General features: G+C 39.0%; 1 protein-coding gene and 1 long non-coding RNA gene across 8 annotated transcripts in view; one reads left to right on the plus strand and one right to left on the minus strand.

The window, feature by feature from the left end:
• LOC310904753 overlaps positions 1 to 21,641 on the minus strand; it is a 41,483-nt gene that overhangs the window by 8,294 nt on the left and 11,548 nt on the right. Inside the window, exons 5-12 of the long non-coding RNA XR_014588598.1 lie at positions 21,446 to 21,543; positions 17,153 to 17,210; positions 14,823 to 14,964; positions 10,114 to 10,221; positions 3,196 to 3,325; positions 1,692 to 1,817; positions 481 to 593; positions 43 to 135 (exon numbers count right to left, since the gene is read on the minus strand). This is a non-coding gene — a long non-coding RNA (uncharacterized lncRNA). The remainder of the gene's footprint in view (positions 1 to 42; positions 136 to 480; positions 594 to 1,691; positions 1,818 to 3,195; positions 3,326 to 10,113; positions 10,222 to 14,822; positions 14,965 to 17,152; positions 17,211 to 21,445; positions 21,544 to 21,641) is intronic.
• Positions 2,739 to 21,641, plus strand: part of IL16 (interleukin 16) — a 47,780-nt gene continuing 28,877 nt past the window's right edge. For 2 of the 7 annotated variants that reach the window (XM_083849919.1, XM_083849920.1), the window contains exons 1-2: positions 12,388 to 12,690; positions 16,833 to 17,244. In XM_083849919.1, coding sequence (XP_083706045.1) covers positions 12,632 to 12,690; positions 16,833 to 17,244 — 471 coding nt within the window. In that variant the 5' untranslated portion in view covers positions 12,388 to 12,631. Of the gene's footprint in view, positions 2,922 to 12,387; positions 12,691 to 16,832; positions 17,245 to 21,641 lie in introns of those variants that run through there. The other 5 variants (XM_083849921.1, XM_083849923.1, XM_083849924.1 and 2 more) reach the window with 5 other exon arrangements.

Genomic DNA, 21,641 nt, shown 5'->3' on the forward strand with positions numbered 1-21,641 from the left:
CAGTTCATAAGTTTGTAAACAAGGATAGTGGGAGGCACTTACCTTTGCCATATCTATAGATGAATGGCTTAAAAACGACATACAGCCTATTGATGGGCCTCTTTCCAGCACAAATGCGTCATTTCTCTGTTACTGCTGAGAAAAATGGAAAGGGGCAGTTCTTCACCAAGCCTCCTCTCTGCTCTCCCCTGACCCTAGTCTGCAGGGCCCAATCCAGTGCCACTTCCTATCTGGTTTACACTCAGCTGGTGTCTGTACCCATCACCTTCTATTCAAATTTCACCTGCTTCCCCAGGTCCAGTCCAGCACCCTAACCTGAGACCTCCCTTCCTTTAATCCCTTCCATTTCCTCATGCCCCACACTTGCACATCTCAGAGCTGATCAACCCTCTGCTGCTTCTACAGTCCCACACCAGTTATCCCAGTGCTCTCCCACATGACTTTATGACCCACTTTTCCCCCACTGCAGGCACAGCTCACCAGCTTAGTTCCTTCAGCTTTGCTGTCAGGATTGTTGATGCTGTTGGACATCCCTTATTTGCCTCCCCTGCAGTATTTATGCAGCAGGTCGCTTCCCCATGTTCTGCAGACCACTGTCAGACATGCATGATGTTGTTGACATTATCACTTACACAGTAAACTAGAAAGACTAAAATCAGAGGTTAATTTATGGCAGAGGAACCCCCCATGTACACACCCACCCAGTTTAGGGCTATAGCATACCTCAGTGCATATATCGCTTAGATATTATTTAAGGCAGAGGTTTCTCTCCTGAATACTTGACATTCCAGATTGAAGGCTGTCCTGTGAACTATGGACAGTGATATACACCAACCTGTGTGGTTCCTAGGTTCGTAGTGCTTGCTGTAATCAGATGTCAGATTTGTAAATTCAACATTGTTTAGTCTGAGGATAAATGAGGAAAATGGGAAACTCATTTGCCCAGCAGTGGGAGGGTGTGGAGTGAGACAGTGTTGTTTTCTGCAGAGGATTTTTATTTTTATTACTAGACTCCTGAGAGCCTAAAGATGTCACTAGGTCCTTACGCTGTTCTGGGCTGTGAAACCAGCAAGGGAAAATATGAACTGATGCAGTTTTATATAACTTACAAATGTGTTTAGCATTTTCTGTGACAGAGTGAAGGCAGTCAAAAAATTTAACTGTTTCCTTTATGAACTTTATTTTGTTTATTTGTAAGCTTGCTCTATACCAGCAGAACTGGCAGTAGTCTTGTCCAGAGCAGGGGCAGGGCACTTTCCCACATAACCATAAATTCTTATTTCAATAAAAGGAGGAGGAGAAAAAAAAAAAAGAAGAAAAGAAAGTTATGCTGTGAAATGGCATTATTACCTCTAACAAAAAGCATATGGAATAGTAGCTTGCACATAGGTCTGAGAGCCAGGAATAAATCAGTGCTAGTCTAGACATGCTGATTCCAGCTGTGGTCCTGAAACAAGCTGTTAGTGCTAGAATTTGATTAAGCCTAATGCCCATCTGGAGAAGATGATGAATGAAGGCAGAATACCACAGAATACCATCAGAGTTGTGCTTAGAGGTATTTGTATTACGGCTGGAAAACAGGTCGGAGAACAAGGGTTACTCATCGTATTCCTGTTTCTCCCAGTAAGTGACTGGTTCCACAGCCAGTATGGTACAGACAGTGGGGTACATTCTATGGAATTGTGACTTACCACATAGCCCTTTTCTTCGCCTCAGTATAGGCAAAGCAGCAGCAGCAATGTCTTTACTCGGTCCTGGTTTCCACCTATTTACTATGGCCCCCAGTCATTACGTCTCTTGTGCTTTCTCCACAGTGGCTGTAACATTTAATTAATTAATATTTATAAGCACACAGAAGATGGAAAGCCCTATATATTATATGTTTAAGGTGAGTAATTACCTCACAAAAAGACATAAACAAACTCTGACCAGTGATGTAATTTCAGAATGCAGAGTGCTGGCAGGGACTTAGAAACCCTCACAAACATACCTCCTCCCTCCTGCCCTTCTCCTTCCTTCTGCCTCCTCTCCCTTCCCCAAAAGAATGAATCCCTCTCAAAAGTGACCTGATATGAATAACATTTGCACCTTCTTTACTATTATCTTCTTTTCATGCAGCAGAAGGGTCCCGGTTTATCTGTTTAGTTTAAATTCTGCCATCCGCAGACAAAACTTTTTGCTCCACTACACAGACTTTATTCACCAAAGAACAACCTCCCAAAACCCTTGCAGAGCTTATGAAAGGCGTTTTCACTCGCTTGGGTTAAATGAGCACTGTGTGTTTTCTTTCTTCTTCCTTTTTTTTTTTTTTTTTTTTTTAAGGTTAGGAGTAATAAATGAATCATTTCAACTTTGGGCAAGGAGTTTAGGTGTTGTATTTGTACCATGCAACTACATAAACACAGAATGAGCCAGTTAACCAATGAATTGCAGGGATTAGAAGCAATGAGATGATCTAAAGCATTTTAACACATTTTCCATATATTAGTCCTTGGACTAGTTGTGTTTTGCTTTCTTACAACAGACACAAGTCAGTAAAAGTCCAAAAGGAAAGTTTGAGGTTTTACATTTCTGTTTGTGGTACAGGAAAAGGGTTACGATCTCAGTGGTTGATTCAGTGAAATAACATCTCTTTTATACACATCTGCCTAGCAAGTAGGGCGGTAGTTGGAAATACCCAATCTAAAGCATTAAAGATTTGCTGGCAAATAGCAAGGCATTTTCTGCTGAGGAAAAATTGTTATATTGAGTAGTCACTTTGAATGCTTAGGAGTTACAGTCAAATATCCAAACACTGTGGAGTTACACTGCATTTATTATTTTCTCAAGTATTTAACACACTGGGAACTGACTCTGCTGTATATATCATGTCCAAGAAGGAATGATAATAGTGAACTTAAATAAGAAGAACCTTGGCAATGGTAAGTAATATTTTTATATCAAATTATTTGGGCATCATACAGTCAACTGTTTTTATATGTCAGTATGTATCATTTTCAATTGTTTTTATTTGACAATTTAAATGAGAAGAGTAAACAGGTAAGACATAAAACCAGAGGTATTTCACAAACTATATATTTTTTGCCTTTCTATTCACTGTTTTGTTTTTAAGTTATATGAGAAATTTGAAGGAAGTTATTATTGTTGAATTATCAGTCTTATGATTTAAAAGAGAGATGCTGTACACGGAAGTACCTTAACTTAGGTCACTTTTGCTTTGCTGTATATTTCTCCTATTTCTCCTGACACATATGAAAGTCAGCAGACTGTACCAGACAATTTTGTGAGCTTGTAGCTTTCTTCAGTTTTGAAGGCCTCTTAAAACCTGCAATATTGGGAGGCAGAAAAGAAACAAAAACATAAATCAAATGATTCATTGCTCAAATGCATTTTAAATTTACAAATTCTCTCTCAATGGTAATTCATCTTCATAAAAAAGAGAAAGCAATTAATTTCAAAACAGGATATAGAGGAGAGGATATGGGATATTTTTTAGCTTTTGCTAAGTACTTTTCTTTTTTCAGAATTGTTTCTAAACTTTCTGCTCACTTCAAATGTTGTGTAGCTGCAAGCTTTACTCTTAAATGTTTTATTTTTCTTTAAAGAAGAAATGTAGAAAAATGTATGTCTTCATGAGAACTGGATAGGAGTACTATCTAATCCTCTGAAAACGCATGCGCATTTCCAATCCATTTTACAATTAAATATTAATATGATTATTATGTTTCAGAACATACTTCCAGGCAAGACATCCAAATGCACTATTTACTTGAATCTCTGTATGAACTAGCCTATACAGGAAATCAGTAAATTGGTCCAGAGTCTCAGACTCAAAGGGGATGCATATTTGTTTAGTCATATACTATAAATAACATCTGTCGTCTTGGAACTGTGCCAACATTATTAATGCAATGCTCGCTTAATAGTTCCCTCTGTTATGAGCCTCATTAGTAACTGATTCATACAGTATGAGCCTACAGAAAAAACACGCAGGCTAGTACAACACACACATTGATGATATATTGTCCATACTGCCAGCGTAACCTCATTTGTTGTGCAGCTGGTAAGCTGTGAGCCAAGGGCACACCTCCTGGCCAGCAGCCCCCTGGGAGACGCAGTCAGTGCAGAGGCTCTCTGCAGGGGGATTGCTGTCAGGGTGAAAGTGGGGGCCAAAACACTCCCCTCTTCCCCCACCATACCATCCTGTGGCTGGGAACAGATGACATAGTGCTCTGCGGCTGTCAAATTGCTTCAATCTATGCTGAGGGACAGACCCTACGGACCATGGCCTCTTCATCACTTCATCACGGTTTTGCTATTAGAGAGCACCAAGGATGTGATCTGCTCCTTGTATTTTTCTAGTACTGTTATAACATTTACCTTGCCTGTATTACAGTATGACACACACTGTACACTGTAAAATAACTTGCATATTTTCCTGCTTTGATATTTCTGGAATTACCATACAGAATAAACTTTGTAGGAAATATATTCTGCATAATGAGATGGGTTGGTATAGGATATCATTACTTGACAGCAGCAAATACTTATTGTTTTCTAAGAGTAGTTAATTGCTTTGTCTAATTAAAAGAATATCACTTAATTCTCTTTTAGTACTTTTTATCAGAGAAATCCCCACCCATCTGAGAAAGAAGGTAACAGCCACAACTCATTTGCATTGATGAGGACAGGGATCCAGAAGCACAGGGAAGTAAACTTATCTGATGTTAAAGCATCAGGTCGCTATCAGAGCTGGAAGGAGATATCCAGACTCACAGTACAGTGCTCTGTTGAAAAATGGGCTGGGGCATATTGTTACTGTTTTATGGAGTGAGTGGTGTGTATTAGATATGGTAGATAAGGTTCAATTATAGGTACTTGAAGTCATTGCCCAAGATTAGTGGTCAGCCTACACTGATATTGACAAAAACTTAACATATTATACATAGAGATCCTTTGTTTTGGCCAGAAACAGGAAAACCAAAAACCAAAACCAAACAACCACCAACAACTTTTAAACTCCTGTTCTTGTATGCTACCCCCAAAAGTCTGGATATTCTTAACTCTTGAATGTTTGAGTCAAGTATTTTAAGATCACAAATTAAAAGACAATATTTATAATCGGTTAAAAAGATGTTGAAGAAAATGGAAAGAAAACCAGACTGGAAATCTTGGGTTACAATGTTGGTTGTATGGTTGTCTTAGAACATGATGTTGGACAATCGTTTGGGACTCAAATTCCAGAAAAGACTGTTTCTTTTGGGATACTTGAGTTTAGACAAAAGATTTAGCATTATTTCTTACAGAGAGAACACTAGATATTTTCTGGATTCCCACTCAAAAATGGGCACATGTGAGGAAAAAGGCATTGAAAATTTGACCTGCCTGAGCTCATTTCTGCTCCAGTGTCATCATTCAGTGGCTGCCCTGAGTCCTAAGCCTGCTTTAGCACATGGCAATCTGTAAGCCTGACTGTGCTGTTTTACACATTCACAGACATACCAGGTTTTTGCACATACCCAGACAGCCATCCAGAGAGCCTTTCCTATTCACAAGACAGACATGCAGTGAGGAGGTAGACAAACTGTTGCATAATCTGATCTCACAGCTGCTCTTGTCCCCTACATCAGTTGCAAAATAAATATAGTAGCTGTGATCTGAGTTATAACTACTTCTTATGGAATAAGGTATCCCTTCCACTCCTTAACGCAACGGATCTCAATTACCCACTCTCTGGGAGCCCTGGACTACAGACACTGTGGAACCAACAGTTATTTTTCAGTGTTAAAACTGATGTCATCACAAAAATAAAAACAATAAAATATTAGGACATGCAATAACGTTTCATGACACCTCCCGACCACCACCTACTGATCTTCATGAAAAAATGCTAGGGAAGTGATCATGGTTTTTAATGTGCCATAACAGTACTATTCAAGCTCTTTTGGACAAATATGTAAATAAATGCAAATGAGTATCTGAATACAGAGATGTTTAAAAGAAATAGTAACTAACAATCTATATATGGCTAGAACAAGTTTTCAAGATTGGGGGGATAATGTCTTCACATTCAGATTTGATGCTTATTTTAAAAGATATGCTTTACCCGGAGCAGAAATTGTTGCCATCAAGACAGGAATAACAGATTAAAATTTTCTTTGTCAGGCCAATTAGACTAATTAATTTGAACAACTTCTTCTGAACCTAAAATCTGTAGGAAAAAAATAAAAAATCCCAGGTCAGGAATCGTCATCTGAGGCCTCTTGGTCACTAACTCCAAGCTATTTAACATTAGATACTGCTCTGAAGGTGTAGACTGATCTCAAAACATGTGAGAAAAGCTGTCTCCCAAAGACAGTAGATCCTAGACTGTTTAGAATGCTAAATTTGGCTCCAGTATCAATCACACACTCAGGCAAGGTATCATTGGATCTCATGAAGCGCCAGGAGCATTATGTTTTGTGTCTTACCAGGGAGCTATTTTTTCTGACAGACTATATTATTTCACCCACAAGAAACATGTACGGTAATTTAGTCTCATCTTGCTGTCAACAATGATGCTAGTGAGCAATGCATGCAGTCAAGAGCGAGACAGCTGCCACTGGAGCTTTATACTGTTACCTTCAACACCACAAATAAAAACCATCCACTCAGACTCATTCTGATTGTCACAGCCTTAGAGGCACAGTAAAGCAAAAGAAATGTGTGTCAAGGTTTTGTTAGTGCAGAGAAGTGGCTGTATTAAGTAGCTGTGCCTCTTTGAGGCATCAGGAATGACAAATGCTCAGAAGTAGCTTTAGCTAAAGCCTTGCAACTGAAATGACTACTGTACTTATAAATGCAGTAAAGTCATCTTATTCAGGCATAGGTATCTACAAGAAAGAGATTGCATAATTTCTCATCAACCACTGACAATGCTAAATTAAAAACAAAAAAATAGCAAACCCAGCAACCAAGCCAGGACCACGCATACTACCTGTGAGATGCTAAGTGATAAAAAGCCCCAGACTTCAGTGAGGCTGAGATCAGGTTATAGAAAGTGGTGCGTGTGACAGAAAGTAAAATATGGAGCAAATTCTGCCACTAGTACTCAAATGGACTAAATATATTCATCTTTGATTACTTCCATTCATTCCTATCTCTCTGTTCAAGGCATAAAGGAAAAGGTAGTAGCAACAAATATGGCAAAATGCAGAGACTCACAATAAAAATGCAGCATCAGACAGGTCTAAATATACCTTTTATACTGAACTAATGAAAAATACAGAGAAAATTTTCATATGATTTTTATATGTGGAATAAGTTCATTTTTCTTCTGCCCTTTGCTTTTTTTGCCTGATAAATCATAGTTTTGGCAATTGATAATTCCCCTTTCATTCAACCTAAAGGGCCCCTTATTTCAGCTTACAGTTTAGGGGAATATAAATCAAAAGGAATGCAAAGTCAGATGAAAAAGGAACATTATGTGACTGGAAATGTGGAATGAGGAGGTAAAGTCATAACTTTTTAAAATATTTGTTTTAAATTAGAATGACACCATACAGGGGAGCTCACATACTGTTTTTACTACTCTTGTGCTGCAGTAACTTATAAACTCTGTATTGGTCAATGGCTTTAAAGAAATTGATGGACCTTTTTTTCAGTACCAGCTATTTAGTAATTTCATAGTGCAGACACAAGCATCCTGTAGTATCTCTCTAAGCCCAACATAATCATTTATGCAGTCTATAGACTCAATACAAAAATATTAAAATAATAAACACAACTCAAAACCTCGTGTTTAAAGAGTACCATTCTTGCTGTGTGTGATACACCATACCATGGCTAAAGTCAATGCACTAACCACTGACACTACTGTTATTGTTCAATTAGACATGCTTTTAATGGAGTATTTATATCACATAGGTTACTTTTCTGTAAACAAAGCATTGTATGCATAGAGTAACAGAGTTTGGGAGATGAAGCAAAAGTACCTTTTGATGAGAGTACGCTTCATATTAAATCTTCGTCCATGGACCTACATAAGCACTATTTTACAGGTTCTCTCTAAGGGACTACAACAAGCAAGAACACCTGAATAAGGTTAGTAATCATGCACAGCGAAAGTGCATGTCATGCAACATAAAGTATTTGGGAATACCAGGTCTAGGAAGTTTAATTAACTCAAAGGGTGGCACTCCATTGGAAAAGATTCTAGGAGGCTGCAGAACTGGATCGTTATGAAAGAGTCGGGTAATAAAGCTCACACAAGGAAGTCGATTTTTAAAAAAGGATCTGAAGAAAAAGGAGGAGATCCAAATATATGAGAGCAGCATGAGGCTGAGAGAAAAGAGAGGCAGAGGAAGGAAAGAAAAGTATGCAGAGAATAGAGGATGACATCAGTACAGAGATAAATGAGAAAAGAATTCTACAAAGACTTGAAGAGCAGGGTATTTTTCCTAGTACAAGAACTGAACAAATTTTAGAGGCAACAAATTTGAAACAATTACAAAGAAGTATATTTTTAGGTAGCACATGAAACTCATTGCCTCTGGGTAATCAAAACTTAATGGGAGCCAGAAATGGGTAGATTATAGTTACACTACACAAGATTCATTTCATCTGTAGAAGAAATATCCTTTATGCTTCCTGGCAAAAGCAGGTACTAAGTGACGAAAAGAATTAGAAAGAGATTTACCTAATTTGACATAGCGCAATACTTATCCATTATGGCCTCATGTAGCTTCTCTTAAAACAATACTATCCAATCATAATGTAAAAAGCTCCAACAGTTTTGGAATTCATACAAAACCTCAGAGTGCCAGCCTACTCTTATCAACAAGGCACTCAGAAGAAACTCTTCCTGAAAGCAAGTTACCTCTTGAGTACTTTTTTTTCCAAGGTAATTCTATTGAAGCAATTGCTATTAGCCATTGCTGGAGAAAATACTGGATTAACTGTGCTTATAGGGTGACGCAATGTGCCAGTTCTTATGTTGCTGTGTTTTGATGGATGGAAGGGCAGAGTGAAAGCTGCAAAACCCAAGACAGAGATGACTAATCCAGTCCTGGCTTAGCAGCAATGAGGGAAGAGACTGTCTTGTGCAACGTAACTGTTGTCTGGAATGTGGCAATGTGTGAAAACTGTCACTGTGCTCAAGGCAAAACTAATTCATCAGTTTGCTGAGCAATGTAAGGACAGGACAAAAACTAGAACACCTCAAACTATTGGCTTTCTCTCCTATTAACACAAGCACTGCTTGGACTTGGGAGGGGATCAGGACAGAGGCTAAGTTCCATCATTACTTAGATTTGCTTTGCCCAGTGCAAACGTTCTGTTTAAATTTATATGTTGCTTTTTGGAAAAGGTTATCACCAGTAGCAACGGGCAAAATATTTGGTACTGAATAGTCTGTAAATTTGTCCTCTACAATCCAAACCTTTGGATTTGGAAAATAATTTGAAGGGAAGGAAGGATCAGCTCCTGTATCTGCTGTGGTTCCAGACACATCTTGAGTTTAGGCAAAACAGAACTCTCATAAAAAAATAAATTCAATGGTTCCTCTATTGCCTTCTCAGAAAAGTGTCTCCACTTTGTGGTAGCTAGGACGCTACCCCAGGGCAGAAGTATCACTCTACCTGTGAATGGTACTGTTTGACTTTTATTCTGAAGCAACAGTTGCTGCCCCTTCTGCATGCTATTTCCTTTAACTACAGTTATTATTTTTTTAATCTACTCACCTCTTGGGGTGAAATCTGTGTCCCACTGAAATCAAAGGCAAAACAGCTAACTTCAAAGACCTAATAATTTCTACCTTCTTGTTCCTCATAATAATTATGCTTTAGATTTCAAGTATTTCCTTTTATTTATTTGAACTCTTCATTTTATTGCATTCTTCCTTTCCTGTCCCTTACATGAGAAGAGAGTAAAGAAACCCAGCTGATTTTCCCCATAGTAACTATTATTTCATAAACCTTTAACGATTCAGCTCCTTTCTGTAGAGAGAGTTCACATCACTTCAATCTTTTCAAACAAAATCCCAGCCTCTGATCAGTGTTCATTGGCATTTTCCTAGTACGATAACTTTGAGCTATGTAATGAAGATTGACCACAAGATCCAATATCAAAGCATACCATTAGTGCAACACGGCAGGCGCAGCAGCGTTTCTCTCTCCCTCTCTCCTTTTCCTTATGGCTTCTTAAAACATGCTTTTCTGTTCACCACTGGGCACTGAACAATTACTGTACAGAGAAGATGGAAAAAATTGCAAAAGGTTACAGTGAAACATCAAGAAAAAACAGCCCCTCCTTGTGATATTTATGTTTCTGCTGCTGGCCCTGGCAGAAGTCCAGATTCTGAACGAACAAAACTCCCAGTGGCTTAGGAACTACAGAATTCAGCTCATAGTCAGGAAATGCAATAGCATATGACAATGGGAAAAAAAAAAAAAAAAAAAGCTTTCCAATCCTTTTGAGCTTCCAGCTCAATCAGTTTGGATCAAAATACAGGGACTGTTGAGATTTTGCATGAATGAGTTCTCTATTGCTAAACAAAAACATGTGTGTGTTACAGTGTAAGACAGTTAAATGGTAAACAGTACGTGGCTCTGCTGCCTCAGTGATGTTTCATTTTCACAGTACTAGAACTTATAAAATTCCATTTTATATAGAAGGCCAATATCCTCTCTATTCAAACACAGTGCAGAACTGTTTCCTAAAACAGAAAATCACATCCCTATTTCTGACCTTTCCAGGAAAGCTACTTGATATCCACTGTTCACTACTCAGCATCAAATCATGATTCTTCTAAAGATTAGTATTTAAAAGACTGTGGTAAAGTTTATTGTCATCTAGTGATTCAAGTTAAAACTGTGTCCTTTACAACATATTTCCCTAGGGTAACTAATACCTGAAAACCCATTAGCTGGGAAAATAATGCCAAATTTTCTTTTTTTTTGTAAATACTTAAAATACAAGTTAACCACTATTCTATTGTTAGGGACAGAGAGTTTCAGGGCTACTGTAGGTGCTGTACAAAGCAGAAATTTCAGCTTCACTTTTTGTACCAGTATGTCATTCTCCTGGAGCAGATGCTTGTCTTCACAGTCCACATTTTATCTAGAAGTCACAGGAGACCACTAAACATGAGACCATGTCAGCAAAATTTTTACAATCCTTTTAAAACTCTCTTTTGAGAGTTTAGTGAGAGATCAATAAAACCAGGATCTTCGAGCCTCATAATGCAAAGGGCAGCAGGTGTCTAAACACTCTTGTTGGCCATTTCCATGACCAGACAGGTCTGAATGTAAAATTCGGCTTTCTGTTTACATTTTCCAGAAAAGTATAGGATGCATGGTTTGTGAGAACATTCCAAAGAGGTCTCACTATTTCAATAAATTAGCATTAGCTGTCTCAGAGATTTTTATTTTTTTAATTTACAAACTCTCTATGTAACTTGTTCCTACTTTCCCCTGAAAGCAGTCACACCATTGAGAGAAAGTAGGTTTCTGAAGGAAGATTGCTAATCATCAATGTGTGAGCAGAGCTAGGGATCGACAGGCAGAGAAGAGCAGACTGATGAATGAAAAACAGCTGAGCATGCCTATGGACATGGCAAAAAGGTGGCTGCCTGCTCCTACTACTGACAGTGGATGCAACTCAAGCAGCGTTTTGGTGAGAGGAGCTGCCATAATAATAGAAGGGACTATGAACGATTTATTTCACAGCATATTAAAGGTGCAATTGAGAAAATGGGCAATCTGTGGCACAGCTCTCATTTCCCACATACTCCATGGAAGGAGCAACAATTTTCTGAGTCCTTGATAAGGCTGGATCACAAAGGTGCAGTCTAGCCCATGAAGAGGAGAGTATTTAAAAACTAGCAGGTTAAAGGGACCATGACACTTTGTGATGAAAAACACAAGGAATTGGCATTCAAAAGTAGCTCCTATTATTATTATTATTATTATTTTTGCTCCTGGAGCAGAAGCTGCGTATGAAATTGTTACTAGCTTAATCTTTAAAATATCTGAAAAAAATTGTGTAAAACATGCTTGCCATCTCAGCCCCCAGCAGCAAATCCTGCCCTTGATTAATATAGATTCCCCCATGCTCCCCTGTAGGTTCAACATGTTTGAACCCCATCAATCCTAGGACCAGAGAGCAACGCATAAAAACAAATTACACAAACCCCTTAAATGGAGTAGCGCCTTTGGGTAACTGGAAGTTTGCTGGAAAGTTTCCCCCAATACAGCATCCCATTGCTTTTGTTTATCTATCCTTGCTGACATTTTCTTCAATTAGGAAACAATAGCTCCGTTCCAATGTACTGAGCAGAATTACTGAAACCAAGTCACGTGACGCCACGAGAGTGTGTTTTCAATTATTCACTCTGTCTTTTTTTGCCAGGCCTATGAAGAGGAACAGCCTTCTGCAGGAGTCAGGTTTGTCTGCCTCGCTGTTGTAAGTTTGTCCTTTTGAATTTTTATTTTACAATTACCGATTTTTTTTTTTTTAACTGTAAATTCAACTCTCAGAGAGTTTCTTGCTCTTTTATTAGAGAATTTCCAAATCTCTTGCTCTTCCTGCTGCCTGGAAATCCTTGACATCTGCAACAGTTCAGTTCTAATAGTACTGCTCAGTAACGAATCTGATGAAGATCACAAGATCTAGATTAAAAAGGCATGCAAGATATCACGCTATTAGCACTTGGTAATGTAAAACTCATCTTGCTCTTGCTAGTAAAGAAGCTTTAACTTTCCTATTGTCTGGTTAACAGTAGTGCATTCCCATTCAATCTGGGAGCTACACCAAATTATTTACATCTTGTAAATGCTTGGTTTAATATCAACCAAAAATTTGAACCAAATGAGCACAGCTCAAATCATGTACTTTGTTTGCAGAAGGCAGACTGAGTTAGGACTTTTTAGATTTAAAGCTGGAAAAATAAAGCTTGAGGGGGAAAAAAAAAGAAACAGAAGGAACATTTGGTTTGCATTACAAACCACAGACAACTTCCATCAGGCATGCTGAAGGTATAAGAATGGCAAGAGAAAATGACAAGCAGTGAGTGCACAGGAGGTAAAGATGAATGGGTTGGAGAATTGACTTTGAAGTAATTGTCCATGCCCACAATACCTTTAATTCAGTTTGCTGTAATATGGTAATTAATCATAAAGCTTTTCCAGCACTTGTGATATTGTTTTCTGTGTAACATTATGTTTCTGGATATTTTTATTGGAAAACTTATAGAATATGTTTTTGGTGGCTCCTATATTTCTGTCACTCATGCAACCCTGAATCAGCAGCTCTGGAAAGGATGTTGCCTTAGTTAAAGACCTGGGCTGTAATCTAATCCCTAGAGCAAGAGCGAGCATTTAACTGAAAATCTTCAGGTCTAATGGGCTTATTTTCACTGCAGCCACTGTGTTGAGATACTAGGTAAGTCATTCAGGGTTAAATTTGGTCTTTGAGCTAATAAAGCTCAAAGGAGGAGGAGGAAGTAACTGATGCAGCAGAGCTAAAGAGAAATTCTCTCTGTATAATGTAAAATTTCTCAGGAGAATTGCAGAGGGGTAGGATGGAAGAGTGCACTGGAAGCAATGTTTCCTTCCCTGTGTCAACAGGTGCTTCTGTTTTCCCTGCATCCCAGATGCTTAGCACTAGTCAGAGGCACCTTTTGAAGCATTTACTATTGAAGGCAGTGCTCGATCCTGATGTTCTTCAGCTCAGCAGCTTCAGGCAGTGAGAAAGGCCTCCCACGTCTCTCCCCATCTTTTATTCTATCTTGCCAGTCTCCAGAGAGCTGTATTTTGACCACTAAGCTATTAAGTCCTCTGCTTACCCATGAGCTTAACGGCTGTGATTTTGATTTTTATTTTTATTATTTCTCTTCACAGAAGTAAGAGTGCAGTTAATATTTGCACAACATAGTATTTCATTCAAGGATTTCTATTTCTCCTAATTTTCTCCCATAGGCAAGATTGTTTAGGTATGAATGTGCAACTTGGGCTCATTTCTGACACTGTTATTGCTAATATCTAATAGTGATTGCCAGAATCACAAAAGAAGCAACAATCCCTTCTGTAGACTTTCAAGTGAGCGCAATCCACAGACCTTCAGCAAGTTAGTTCTGTTGCTTTCTACCCAGGTGATGAGGTAGAAGCTTGAAGAAGTTACCTTAATACATCAGCAGCAAAGCATGAAGTTCCCCTCATCCTAACCATCCTATTGCTTTTTCAAGTCCACATTCTTGTCTAATGGGCCAGATTACATTTTTTCCTTCCTCTGAAATACCTTCAGACATACAGGAAAAGCAATATCAAGCTTTACAAGATAAAATTCATAATATACTAGTGACTCTAACGGAGATTTCCCAACCCCAAAATTGAAACTAAGTTCATACCTATTATGGTATACTAAAGTTTTGTGCTAAGCAAAACACTAAAAAGGGTTCTTTTTTTCTTTTTTTTTTAATAAAAAATAAAAAAAAATCACCAAGCCTTGAAAGTCTTTATATATTAGTAGTATCAGTCATCTTTTAACTAATGTAATCAGTGAAAAAGCATACAAAAATTGCTAACATGATGCTGAATTACATCAACAATTACTTATTGCAGTTCTCAAAATTATTGTTCTAATTTAATTCATTGTTCAATTTAATTCATTAATTCAATTCACTTTTCATCTCTGTACTTCAAAATAAGTTCTGAGAAGTAGCTTCTCTCAATAGTGTAGGAAGGGAGATTAACCCCAGCGAAATAAGATCACAAGTCAACCACAAAGTCCATCTGTTAAAGCTGAATTCCATGTCAACCCCTTCCCCATCCCCTCTGTATCCTTACATACAAGCTCAGATGTCCTTTATTTCAGTGTGAGCTGTACATCACAGGAAGGGAGCGTGGCTGTGCTGTTGGGTTGTCCTCCATCCATACTTGTGGCTGCATTCAGCCATGGTTGCAAGTCTTCATAAGAAGAGGGGGAATTCTGAAAAAAAGAAAAAAGAACATTCAGTGCACTAAAGAAAATACGCTTAGTTTGACCCTGAAAGATTTCTTCATGACAGTGTGGGGAAGGCTGGGAGCCCAGTAACTTTGGTACCAATATTCCTGTAAAGTGGGGTCAGATTTTTCCACATCAGCAGGGAGGCTCCCAAAGACACACAGGAGAGAGTCAGAAAATAATGGTTTTGTTCAACTTGACATGTTCTCCAGAAACTTTAAAATTTCAGCTTTGCCATGGCACCATGTCTTTCTGGGAATCCTGAGGAGTTTCTGAAGTGTTGGGGATTTTATTTTGGAAGAGAGAGATCAGGCAGCAGATCAATGTTATGACTGGTATGACAGAAGTAAGTTATAAATGAGGGTTGCAGGAGCATTGCCTATCAAAAACACCAGAAAGGAGTGCACTCCCTGGGAGAAAAAGGGACCTCTTTTCTCCTCCTGGAAGAGCTATTTCCAAGGTTTTCCTTTTATAAATCCAAATTCAGATTCACACTGGATTGTGTACTTCTCCAGGAATGCCATATCGCTCCTTTAAACAGGCAGCCAACCACATAGTGCTTACCATCTTTTTTCCTTTTTTTTTTCCTTTTTTTTTTTCCTGGTTATTTGTATGAGATGAAAAAAGCAAAAAATATAATCCTTAGGATTTATTATATGGCTGTCTTGTGTTTATTTATAAATATGGGTCTGGTTTGGCTAGAATTTGCAGGCCTATGTTTCTTGTCAGGGCTGTAAGGAGCCTTTAGAAAATCTGCCTTCTCCTATTTCTGTATCACCATTTTGGGCAAAAAGTGCATATGTGCCCACCTAATTCTGCATCGAACCCAAACCGGACAGTTTGTAGCACACTGTACAACCGTTTTCTCTCAGTGGTATACTTGAGAATGTCTTTTGTGATAAATATGATAATCTAAATTAAGCAAGCCAAAGCAATTCATTTAGACTTCCTCACGTTGATTTTTTTCTAACACCAATAAATTCCTAGCAAAATAGTTCTACAAAATTTCTGAGAGAAAAAGGAAACAGCTTTAACAAAACTCCCCTTTGCTATCTTAACATGCTCATTACGTTTTTTTCATTTTACAAAAGCTCCAACTTGTCACATTTTGATTGTATAGCATTTCTTCCATTTTCTCTTAATTTGGTATGCTGTATCATACACTGAAGCAAACGATTTCTGTAATGGGACACTTTTTGATTGATGTATTGGAGCTGTAATCCTTTATAAAGTTCAATCCTTAATCAGATATTCATATCTAAAGTGCTTCACTGGATCTCTGTTACTGTTAAATGCAAAGTCTTAAGTGAGTTCTGGTCTGTGAAGGTAGGAGCTTTATAGCAGCCTGACATTCCTTACTCTCTCACGGCTAAGATCTTACTTTTGCTAAACCACTTACAAATCAGATGTGCCAGGCAGAGAACTTAACCTTGACAATTTGATTAATCTTTGAATTATAGTGGTTTCATGAATCAAACTTCAGAAGGAGCTTCCTCTTTTCAAGTAATGTTAGCAGAACAAAATAATGCTTTTAAAGTATCTTCCTTTTCAATTTAGGATTTCAACATGCAAATTCAGCAGAAGCCAAAAAGCAGTAGCACAATGGAAGCATCAAAAACATTTATTAAAAGCACTCCATTGTGCTTGGGGAGCATGGGAAGAGAATGAAAAGGTGAAGGAGAATTTAGTAGAGCACTGCACAGAAACAGAATTAGCAAGTCATGAGATATCACGTGGCTGTTAGCAGACTGAAAGGCTCTGTTGATTCAATTTATTCATTAGGGCTTTTCAGTAGTGTAGGTTATTAAGTAGGGGTATATTACAACTTACTTTTTATATTTCCTTTCCTGGAGGATATTTAGCACCAGAGAAGCGGAGAAAGTTATTGAAGGTATCATGCCACATAAGTGGGAGAACGATAGGAAAAAGAGCAGCACCACCAGCTCTCTGAAGATGGATCGAAAGAGCAATGCTGGGAACAGGAAGTCAAGAAAGTTTCGCTCCATTTCAAGATCACTTATATTGTGCAATGCCAAAAACAGTGATGATGGGTCAAGTCCTGATGAGAAATGCCCTGATCCCTTTGAGATCTCTACTAGCTGGGGTCAAGAGGATTTTGACTGCTGCCCTAGAACACAACTGCAATGCACAACAGAGACAGAAGACAGCCCACCTGATCCTCCACGTGTCATCACCAGCATAGTCCAGTCCAAGGCTGCAGCAAATGAGAACTGCAACAACATGAGAAGAAAGTTACTCATCAAGGTAGGCAACAGCGTGTTATATTGTAACGTTTCCTATTGCAGTCATTCCTAAATGAGTTAATTCATATTTCTCAGGAACACAGGATTCCGTCTGTCTTTTTCAGAGCTTATGAGCTTGCAGTGTTCCTGCTCTGTATAAACTGCATCAAAATGTATTAGCTTCCCAGCTGTGCTGTTACACTCTGCTGATTAACGTTCTACTGAAATCAGTGACTGATTGGTCACTCCTCAGTGTATTCATACTAGCACAGCTGATGCTTCCTACTTGCAATATGTACTCAGCTCAAAATACAAAACTGTCGCTATAGGAAAATGAATGTGAGCATAAATTATATTAACACTGTTAAAGACGCAGGAGATTCAGCAGGCAGATTCCATCTGATTCAGGAAGGAGGTAGTGGTGGCTCTAAACCAAAGAGGTCACTTTCTAAGGAAAATATTTACATCTTTTTAGAGATGTAAATGTTCCATTTTTCTTTAATCAAGAAGCAACTATTTTAACATCCAAACCATTTTTCAGTCTAGGCAATGTATTTCAGATGCCTTTAGAAAGTTGCTTCTCTGTGACATATCCTATTTGTTCACTTTCTGTCTACCTGTTGGTGTGAAGGGGAAGGGGGACGTCACTGCAACTATGATATGATTTTTAATAGTCTGTGTCCTCCCAGCACCTAATATCATTCTAATACCCAGTATTTTATGCTTTTTACCTATGCAAATAGTGGCTTATGTGGGAAAAAAAAAGTTTCTTTCATCTATAATATTTCTCTTACATATTCTATTGTACTTACCTTCTGTAAAAATTGACTAAAATCAGACCTCTACATCTAAAGACAGAGTGGCACTGAAAATCTGAATCTCCCCTTACTTCTTGAGTTTCTTTCTGATGATCACAGCACACAGTCCAATATTACAAAGACTGCAGCAGGACAGAATTCAGGTGAGGACGTATTTTAGCCCCTTGGCAAAACCACAGAATGAGGACAAAAACAAGCTAACTTCCTATTGCATTCTGACAGAGAACATAAATAGGTGGAACTGACCAAAGTCCCAAAATACACTCAGTCACCTGCAAAACCGTACCGCCTCCTCCCATTTGGAAACAGTTTGCATGCACTCTGCTGATTTCTATGTGTGAGTAAAGAAGGAGCTGGCCTCTGTGGATTCTCCCCTTTTCTCTTTTATTACAGCCTGAAACACTTTCTTAGGTGTGTGTCAGCTGCTGCAGTCTGATTGCTTGCATACCTCCAAAATATGCCAGGCTCCAATAACTGTCATGATCCATATGCTTGTGAAACTACTCAATATCTTATTGCAGACTCTAAGTGTAGATCATTTGCTTTTATAGCTGGGAAGCAGCTCAAATAGGGATCTGGGGAACAGAGTAAGTCTCATAACTAATGCTGTTGCACAGGTAAAATACAACTGCTGAGGGTATAAATCCTCTCTTAGGTTGGAATGTTAGTGTCACTGAATAGGGTGGGTCAGGAGCCTGGATGGAGGGTGACATAAATCAGTCAGTAACCCAGGCCTTTCTGGCAGCATTTGAGTTGCTTACTGCCACTATAGACAAAAGGCACAGTAAATTCTTTCTCCAGAGCTCTCATAGCAATATAAACTTCTTCAGGTGCCACTTGCTAATATTCCTACCTTTCAGAGTCATGGATCAGCAACTCTAAAGTCTTATCTCAGCATGCTAAATATGATAACTCCTACGCTGACCTTACCCTGTACCACTGCTCCTGAGGCTTTGCCCTATATTATGAAAGCAGTGATCTTTTTTTTCCATATGGCATAAGCCTGGCATAACAATCTTTCTATACCATGTGTGTTAACTTAAGCTTAAAACCTCTCTGTTTAAGAAAGGAGTCAACAACTATTTTTCAAGTTCTAATGTACCACACTCTCTTCAGTCCATGTGACACTTCAGAAATTCATGATGTGTGACTCAGAGCTAAAGGGTCCTTGTCTTTTTTCAGGAAAATTGATTCCATTCTTTCTGTGGTGTTGCTGAGATTATTCCATTATTCTTTTGCTTTCCAGTGCCTGCAGCCTTAAGCATGACTCTGAAGGTGCTAATAACTCCCACAGAACTGAATAACTTAATTTTTTCTGTCACACTGGAAGTAGAGAAGAATGTTTAAAAGTGCAGCATGATTTACTGCTCCCTGAGACTCTCTTCTGCAGAGCTAAGGGGGAACCTGGAGCATCAGTCTTCCCGATACTAGTTCTTCTCTACTGCTCAAAAACTTAAGTATCTCTCCAATCCATACCCTCTCAATCGCATGGGATTCACTGTTACAGAAACCATACTGCACTGATCGGGATGGGACTGCAAAGTGATGTCACTGTTCCTCCACCATCTGGCCCCACAGCACAGTGCTAGCACTGACTTGTACTAACACACATTTTTGTTTTTAGCCACGGCATTCATAGCCAACGTTTATGCTGCTAAAAGTTGTGACACTGACTACCATTTTAATTGTGATGATGTGTGGCAGTACAGGGCGATGACGATGGTGAAGGGCCTAGAGGGGAAGACGTATGAGGAGCAGCTGAGGGCACTGGGCCTGTTCAGCCTGGAGAAGAGGAGGCTGAGGGGGGACCTCATCGCGGTCTACAACTTCCTCGCGAAGGGGAGTGGAGAGGCAGGTGGCCTATTCTCTGTAAACACCAGTGATAGGACCCGCGGGAATGGCGTTAAGCTGAGGCACGGGAAGTTTAGGCTGGACATCAGGAAGAGGTTCTTCACCGAGAGGGTGGTCGCACACTGGAACAGGCTCCCCAGGGACGTAGTCACTGCACCAAGCCTGTCTGAATTTAAGAAGCGATTGGACTGTGCACTTAGTCACATGCTCTAAACTTTGGGCAGACCGGTGCGGTGCCAGGAGTTGGACTTGATGATCCGTATGGGTCCCTTCCATCTCGGGATATTCTATGATTCTATGACTAGAAGACAGGGGTTCAGTTTATAATTGCATCTTCTAAGCAACTTCCTTCCAAAAGTATATGGCATGGTGGCACAGTCACCGTGTAAAGGACAGACAACTTTAACTGTTGTCATTGACACGTCATCCATAGTGAGGTTATAACCTCATTGGTGGAAGGAAGAAGGTTGAAACAAGACTTAAGTAGGAGCCTATCAACATCTATTCAGTGGTTCATTACATTCAAGGCAAAAACTTCAGTGAGTGCTACATCCATGTAAACTATGCAGTTACCTGAGACATTTGGACATTCAAATCCTGACAAAACATGGCCATTATATTTTGCATAGGGCCTTGTGTACCAAATCTTAGTGGTTATGCCCTTCCATGACTTTAGCCTACACTGTTGCCATACATATGTCATTCTCCTGCTGAAGTCCTACCTTCCAGTCACTTTTTTTTTTGCCACAGAAAAGCTGTATGACATGCAGAGAACGGAGAAGACAGGAGACAATCTGGGAAAAGGGAAATGGAGAAGGGAAAATAAAGAATTATGAAGACAGGAAAAGAGGAAACAGAAAATGTATACGTGACTATAAAATACTTCAAAGCAAGTGAAGCAAGAGGAGGAAAAAGCAACAGCCAGGAGCAGTGAAAGAATCAGACTTACAGCAAAGTGCATTAGTTAACTATTCCAGGCATCCTATCAAATACCACATTCTTCCTTTTTTTTCCTTCTCTGCCTCCCCAGTGCATTTTGTGCATTGCAACAGCAGCTTTATTCACCTACATGTTGCTCAGCAGAAAGGCAAGTATAGATGACATACCTAAGGGCCATTAATTCATAGACTTCCCAACAATTTCTTTCTTTCTGTCTGACCGATTGTACAGGAAAGCAATAAAAGCAAATAACACATAACCATGCACACCCAGGCAAAGAAAAGCTGGATCAAAATCTTATAGCACATAACTCACACGCTGTAAAATTGTACCTGGGAAAGAATATCTCAGTCTGATCCATTACTCTCTCTTATCCTCTTCAATGCATCTCCTCTACTTTCATTATATATTCTAAATAACAATGATTTTTCCCCCCTTCTCTAAACGTACTGCTAACGATGATGAGAACAGTCTTTTAATTCATTTGGTTTCTGTGTTCCAAGATTCACTCATATTGACTCTTTCTCATTGTGCCTACAGCACCTGGCATTACCCAGGCATCATCCATTCAGCCAGCTCCTGAACCACTTAGCTTCTAAAGTGAGGCGTACTTACTCTGGCACTGACAGAGCTGGAAAACCAGCTTGTCAATTTATAAATAAGCAGATCTCCTTTATAGCTTGCTTCTCACAAACTCAGCAGTTTCAGTTGGCCTGAAAAGGGAAAAAAAAAAAAAAAAAAAGAAAAAGAAATTATCTGATACCTGATGAACTGACAAAGCAAACACTTTTGAAGACAGCCTTGCCTGCTC

The sequence above is a fragment of the Anser anser genome, assembly GCF_964211835.1.
Source record: "Anser anser genome assembly, chromosome: 10".
Lineage (NCBI taxonomy): Eukaryota > Metazoa > Chordata > Aves > Anseriformes > Anatidae > Anser > Anser anser.